Here is a 7139-nt window from a genome sequence, read left to right as displayed (position 1 = left end):
AAGGGGTGGCTTGGATTCATCACCCAACTCTCGTTGAGGCAAAGAATCCTCCAAAAACAAGCTAATGGATGTGTACATCAAACATTAACAAGATATAAACACAACACCTTCATAAATACATGAACCCTAGGTAGTGTTCTTCCCTTTTTTTACAATAATCACAAACTAAGCATCAAGATATGAAATACAACCCTAACTCAAGTCCATAAACTAACTACTCATGATTAAATAGCATAAAGAACACAAGAACATGAGTGTAAAGCATAAACATTGCAAGATAAAGAGATAAAAGGGAGAAGAAAACTTCACTAAGAAATGGATGGTAAATCTTGAAATGTTGGAATCCAAGCTTCAAATCCAAGATTACAAGCTTCAAAAGTGTTAAGAAACATAAATCTAAGCCTAATCTAACCTAAAAATATGAAGGAGAATGAAAGAGAGTGTCTAGGGTTCTAACAAGAGTCAAAACCAAGTAAAAATGACAAAAAACGGACTTATAAAAAGTTGCAGCAGAGGTGACACGGCCAGGGACATGGACATGTCCCTGGCCTTGTCCAAAACAGCAGTAGCTACTGGAATGCACAGAAAATACACGGTCACAGACACGACCGTGCACTTGGCCGTGTCTTTTGGCATTCAAAACGTCATAATTTGGAACTATGGTCTTCATGAAAGTTGTAGTCCTTCGAGTCTTCATTCCAATGGCACAAGAATCACTTCATTTGGATATTTATAAGCCGAGATATGGTCCAAAAACCAAACAGTGGTCAGTTTTGGATTGTAAGTTTGAAACTTCAACTTCAAGGATAATTTTGAACTCTGTGACTTCCTTTTTAGGATTTGATGTCTGAATATGAGTTGTAGATCTTTGAGTCGTCTTTCCAATGGGACAAGAATCACATAATTTGGATATTTGTAGACCGAGATATGGCCCGAAAACAGAATAGTGGCCAATCCATGCGAGAATTTCAACTTGTTGACACTTGTTCCACTTTTGCCTTGGTTTAATTTGTCCATATGATCAACACTATTGAATACATCACTCTTTGGCTCCTTTGGAAGTGTTGCATCCATCTCCTTAGCTTCACCTTGGCTCCCCTTGACTCCAACATGATCTAAAATCCTTCATTTCTACTCAAAGATAATGAATTGTGCATAATGGATCAAATGAGCAAAATAAAGATCATTTTGAACAACATTGTGACACTTCATAAACAAAACAAGGTTAAATATGGGGTATAAATATGAACAATTATGCACTTATCATGTACACAAGTTTTAAACCTTAGACCTCAAAGTTGAAACACAATAAACACATGTTCCTACCATTTCTTCATGAAATCATTTAAATTTAATTGAAAACTTTTAGTTTTTATTTCTAAACTAACTAGATAAAAATGAAATATTGAGCTTCTAAAATTTGAGGCCCTCTAAAATCTGGGACCCTATGCAGTAACCCATCTTGCATAACCCAAAATCCGGGCCTGTGGGATACGGAAGGGTCTAACTTCGCAAATGTCACTTCGTTGATCTACAAGAACCGCAGAGAAGCTAAGGGGTTCATCAACTGCAGAGAGGGATGCAGTTTATGGAGATGGAGCATTCGAGCTCCGACAAGCTCGTCCGCGGACAAAATTTGATGCAGATTGCAATGAAGAGGCTCCAAAAGGAGTTCTATCAGGTTCTCTTCATGAACCGAGCTCATTTTGATCCTGAATTTCGTCTCCCGTACCTCGACTCAGTCCAGCAAATTGATTACGACGTTGAGGACGAAACCAGGGCCGCTGGCGATTCCATAGCCGAAGTTGAAGATGCGTCGAGCATTGCGATGACGGATTTGAGATTGATTGCCGAGTGCATGATCTCACTTCTTATGCTTTTTATATTAGTATTCACACGTATTTGAATGAATATTTAACAAGTATTGAAAAGATTTAAAAAATAGTACCAATTTTATTATCTAAATAAAAAAAATTATACGTGCATCGCACGTGCACGTGCACGAATAATTGGAGAATTATTTGCTCAAATTCAAGCAAGGACAACAAAAAAAAAATGATCGATACAATCCATTTCATAAATTGCACTATCCCAACAATATCAGAAAAGGCATGTGGACGATTTTCTGTCCACCCAAGCGTTCCTCGACGCCATCCGCCACTGATTCTCGAGTTTCTTCGTCATTGAGGCGGAGTTTTTTGGATTCCGTTATGCACCGGACGCTCGAGGTATTCGGGCCGCCGATCTCGGAATGGGACCCGGAAGGGTCTAACTTCGCAAAGGTCACTTCGTTGATCTACGAGAACCGCAGAGAAGCAAAAGGGTTCATCAAGTGTGTGTATAATTTGCAGAAAGCGATGCAGTTTCTGGAGATGGAGCATTCGAGCTTCGACAAACTCGTCCGTGGACAAAACCTTATGCACATTGCAATGAAGAGATTCCAGAAGGAGTTCTATCAGGTTCTCTCCATGAACCGAGCTCAGTTTGATCTTGAATCCGTTTCCCGTGCCTCGACTCAGTCTAGCCAGTCTGATTACGACGTTGACGACGAGGAGGATGAAATCAGGGCCGCTGGCGATTGCATAGCCGAAGTTGAAGATTCGTCGAGCATTGCGATGACGGATTTGAGATTGATTGCCGAGTGCATGATCTCATCTGGATACGCCAATGAGTGCTTGAAAATCTACAAAGTAATTCGGAAATCAATCATAGACGAAGGATTACACAAGCTCGGAGTCGAGAAAATGAGCTCTTCGCAGGTCCGGCAGATGGATCCGGAAGTTCTAGACCTGAAGATTAAGAGCTTGCTCGGTGCTGTAGATGTTTCCATGAAGACATTGTTCAATGGAGAGAGAATTCTGTGCGATCACGTCTTTGCTTCCTCCTCCGATTCGATTCCAGAATTAATTTTTACTGAGATTTCAAAAAAAAAAATCTCACTTCTTATGACTTTTTTATATTAGTATTCACACATATTTGAATGAATATTTAACAAATTTTAAAATGATTAAAGAAATAGTAACAATTTTATTATCTAAATATATAATAAAAAAAATTATACGTGCATTGCACGTGCACTGCACGGATAATTGGAGAATTATTTGTTCAAATTTAAGCACGGATAACACCAAATAAACATAATCTATACAACCTATTTCATCAATTGCACTATATAATATTCGTTGTTAGAATTTATATTTGTATATTGATCAAAATATTCTTAAAGATTATAAAAATCTATTCCATGCAATGCACAGGGAAAAATACTAATAATAATAATAATAGTAATAATAATAATAATAATAATAATTATTATTATTATAATGTGGTAAAATATTAGTGTGCTCAAAAGGAAAAATCAAAACACATATTGTGGACACAAGTCTAGGGCATAATTTGCGCTTGTATGGACCATGATTTTCGGCATTGGGCTTGTGAGCCTTAAATGGGTTTGGAGTCCTTATAATTGGGTCGAATAATATGGTGTTAAGGTTCGCAAATTATGCAGTGGACTCGTGTCCATAATGCATTGTGGACACGAGTCTAAAACGACGTTATTTTTAGAGAAAATGTGTCATTTCATTTTAAAAAAATAATTTTGATTTTGTCTCGCCGTTAACGGCGTTATTCGTTTGTGCCATTATGAATGTATAATTATGGAATTATGAATGTACAGTTATGGAATTATGAATGTAAGTTATAAAATTATGAACACAGAGCTCTGACATTATGAACTTACAATTATGAACATATAGTGATAAAATTATGAACATAGAGCTCTAAAATTGTGAATATCGAGCTTTGAAAATTATGATTTTACAGTTATTGCATTATGAATGTACAGTTACGAAATTATGAATGTACAGTTATGCAATTATGAACACAGAGCTCTGACATTATGAACTTACAATATGAACATAGAGCTCTAAAATTGTGAACATAGAGCTTCGAAAATTATAAAGTTACAGTTATTGAATTATGAATGTACAATTATGGAAGTATGAATGTACAGTTATGGAATTATGAACATAGAGCTCTACATTATAAATTAACAATTATGAACATATAGTAATAAAATTATGAACATATACTCCTATAACGAAGCGGTCTAAAATTAAAAAAAAAATAGAAGATAACAGTGCCTAATGGCACTATTATCCGTGTCCAGCATGCATGCTGGACACGGGTCCATAGCATACGATTGGTTAAGGTTGGTCCCTTTTTTTTTTTTTTTTTTTTTTTTTTGAGAAGGAATAAATGGGTTGTTCCCAAAAAAGTTTAATTTTCAGCTCCAATGTTCTCTCTATTTTTCAATAGAGTACATGGAAAGATTTAATTCATGGTAACTCAACTGAACAAAGAGGTTAGACTCGATCTCGGGTTATTGTTTTCAAACTTTACTCTTGTGACCAATTGATCTGCTCATGTAGGCAAAGAATAAATGTGTTGTCTTGGGTAATTGGTGTGTTCTAGGTAATCAAAGGAGATAACTTAGTCTAAATTATCTATTGTTGATGATTTAAATAAAGAAGATCAATAGATAATCTCTGATAAGTTGAATAATTTTGTAATTATTAGGTCAATTATTTGACTAACTTAGTTGGGATGACCAGGATCATGTCTTGAGTATATAAAACATGCAGGTAGAGGTCTCGAGACTTTTTATCATACTCAATAAGAGGTATAATCGAAAAGAACACTAGGATGTGAAATAACCATTCATGACTTATTCTTCTCATTCGAGAAACACTCATTATTATGTCATTTAATAAATTACATTTAACAATTGTCCAAGAATTTGTAGCATCATGTTTGCTCTCTCTCTCTATTAATGCTCGCACTTCCATTTCTCGCTCACAAGCATCCTGAAGACTAACATTCACTCCAAAATGTAATAAAATTGTTATTTGTATTTCTTAACAAAATTGGTATCTTAATTACAAAATTTTAATTTTTATTAATAGGAAAAATATTCAAATAAGCTCCTAAATGTTTTATCTGAAAAGTCAATTAACCCCCTAAATTTTTTAAAAGTGCAATTACACTCTTTAACATGTCATATTGAAGCAATAAAGTTCAAAAATTGATAAATGACATGCTATTACAGGTCATTAGGGTTCCAACATCAATTTTATCTATCTTCGGCGACAACCGAACTGTCGCCGTCTACTAGAGAAGGTGACTAGATGGTCGCCTTCCTCGGCAGAGCGACCAAGGTGACCAATTGATCGCTCTGCCGGGGAAAGCAGCCAGTTGGTCGCCTTCTCTGGTAGACGGCGATCGGCGACGATTCGGCCATCGCTGGTCGTCGGAGATGGATAAAATTGATGTCGAAACCCTAATGACATGTAATAGTAAGTCATTTTTACCGGTTTTTGTATTCATTGCCTCAATATAACATGTTAAAGGGTATAATTGTATTTTTTAAAAATTTAAAAGGTTAATTGACTTTTTAGGTAAAGTTTAGGGGTTTATTTAACTTTTTTTCTTTATTAATAAGTTATTACAATCAATTAGTCTCTTATTAAATACCTCCAAAAAAAAAAAAAAAAGTCAATGAACACCTAAATGGAAAAGCCAGGCATATATGGGGTTGGATTGTTTGTGATATAAAGTAGCTCATCAACTTATCCAACTGTCAATTTACACCGCCATCTCAAGCAACCCACAGAAGTCATAAAACACCAATCAACTAACGTTAGTGTTAGATCACCAACTCTTAACCATCAAAGTCAAATCAACCCCTCCATATATAAAACCCACCCTCCATTTTATGCGGATTATCTATCGCACTAGCTAGCTACTGAAACTAAGGTTATTGAGGATGAGAATGAGGTGTTTTTGGGGCGTTTTTGGCGTGGCAGTGATTGTGGTTTGTGGGTTAGCTGTAGAAAGTGAAGCTCAGAATAGCCAGAAGTGCATAAACAAGCTGATGCCTTGCATGCAGTACCTGAACGGGAGCCGAGACCCGCCCAGCAGCTGCTGCGACCCGTTGAAGGATGTGATAAAGAACATGCCGGAATGCCTGTGTCAAATGGTCAGTGTCCGTGGCAGCAATGAAGCTCAGAAGGCCGGGATTGATATCAACCAGGCTCAGATGTTGCCCGCTAGATGTGGCCAGCGTGTTAACTACATTGGATGCGTTCAAGGTATACTTCTTTCTTGCTAAATCCCGCCTTGTTATCAAATGACCATATATAAGCTTGCAACAGTCTGACCAGCTTAATTGACTGGAGTGAGTTTCTCTAGAAATTTGCCCGACAAGGTGTATACTCGCCTTGTTACCTTAAGGGCAAGGGACTACAAGGAGATAAGGTAAATCAGCTTAGAATCCCTAGATTGCCTGTAGTTGACTACCTCAAATCGAGAAGATCAATAGGCCCCTAGGGCCACAAGGAGGTAAGGTAAATCGGCCTAGATTACTTCTGAGTGTCTCAAATCAAGAAGGCTAATAGGTCGCTTTGGCTGGGAGTCAAACTTGTAATATTGTGATTGTTAAGTCAACTGCTTGATCAACTTGGCTGAGGTTTGTGGCTTTGGAAGCCTATATGCTGGGCTTTCAGGGTATGCATGCATGTCATTGGTCTAGCTAGACAATTATACTATGAAACAAACATGTTATATGCATATATATGTCTTATTATATACTTGGTTCTTGATTCTTGAATGCATGTTTTCTTCAGGTTCTGAATCGAATGCTGGCAGCCGTTCCTTCCAGTTTGCAAGTGTGATAACTGCAGCTTCTTCATTGATTATATTAGCTGAAATTTTGTGGGCTTCATATTTTGCTCATCTCTGGCAAATTATCTCATGATCTATGCTTTATGTACACATTGTATTCCGATTACACTTTGTTATTTTTTAAAATAGAATTATGAGGCTTTAATTATATTTTGCTGATCTGTGGAAAAAGCATCTCCTGATCTTTGATACTTTTCAAATCATTAATTTTCACAATCAATCATCATCACCACATATACATGATCCACTTAAACATGGCTAGAGCAATTCTAGTAAATTAGAAAACGAAAAACCGAAAGTAATAAAAATAACTTCAGCTAAGTTAGTCAGGCAATTGATTTGGTAAACATAAGATTCCAAATTTGACTTTCTGTAGGAGCTGTCTATTTACCTTCTTG

The 7139-nt window shown here is 36.5% G+C and overlaps 2 protein-coding genes across 2 annotated transcripts; both read left to right on the top strand.

Moving 5' to 3' along the window:
• The first annotated feature begins 1594 nt into the window (after positions 1-1594).
• Positions 1595-2963, top strand: LOC109167054 (exocyst complex component EXO70A1-like). Its single transcript, XM_019315958.1, has 2 exons — positions 1595-1854; positions 2105-2963. The coding sequence occupies exons 1-2, from the start codon at positions 1595-1597 to the stop codon at positions 2961-2963; spliced, it is 1119 nt and encodes a 372-aa protein (XP_019171503.1).
• Positions 2964-5697: 2734 nt separating this feature from the next.
• On the top strand, positions 5698-6889 carry LOC109167176 (lipid transfer-like protein VAS). The gene is made up of 2 exons (XM_019316137.1): positions 5698-6149; positions 6684-6889. The coding sequence occupies exons 1-2, from the start codon at positions 5825-5827 to the stop codon at positions 6812-6814; spliced, it is 456 nt and encodes a 151-aa protein (XP_019171682.1). The 5' UTR covers positions 5698-5824; the 3' UTR covers positions 6815-6889.
• The last annotated feature ends 250 nt before the right edge of the window (positions 6890-7139 follow it).

This window comes from Ipomoea nil, unplaced genomic scaffold (genome assembly GCF_001879475.1).
Source record: "Ipomoea nil cultivar Tokyo-kokei standard unplaced genomic scaffold, Asagao_1.1 scaffold3147, whole genome shotgun sequence".
Classification (NCBI taxonomy): domain Eukaryota; kingdom Viridiplantae; phylum Streptophyta; class Magnoliopsida; order Solanales; family Convolvulaceae; genus Ipomoea; species Ipomoea nil.
Note: the sequence above shows the minus strand (reverse complement) of the source record. Positions and strands in the feature narration are given on the sequence as shown.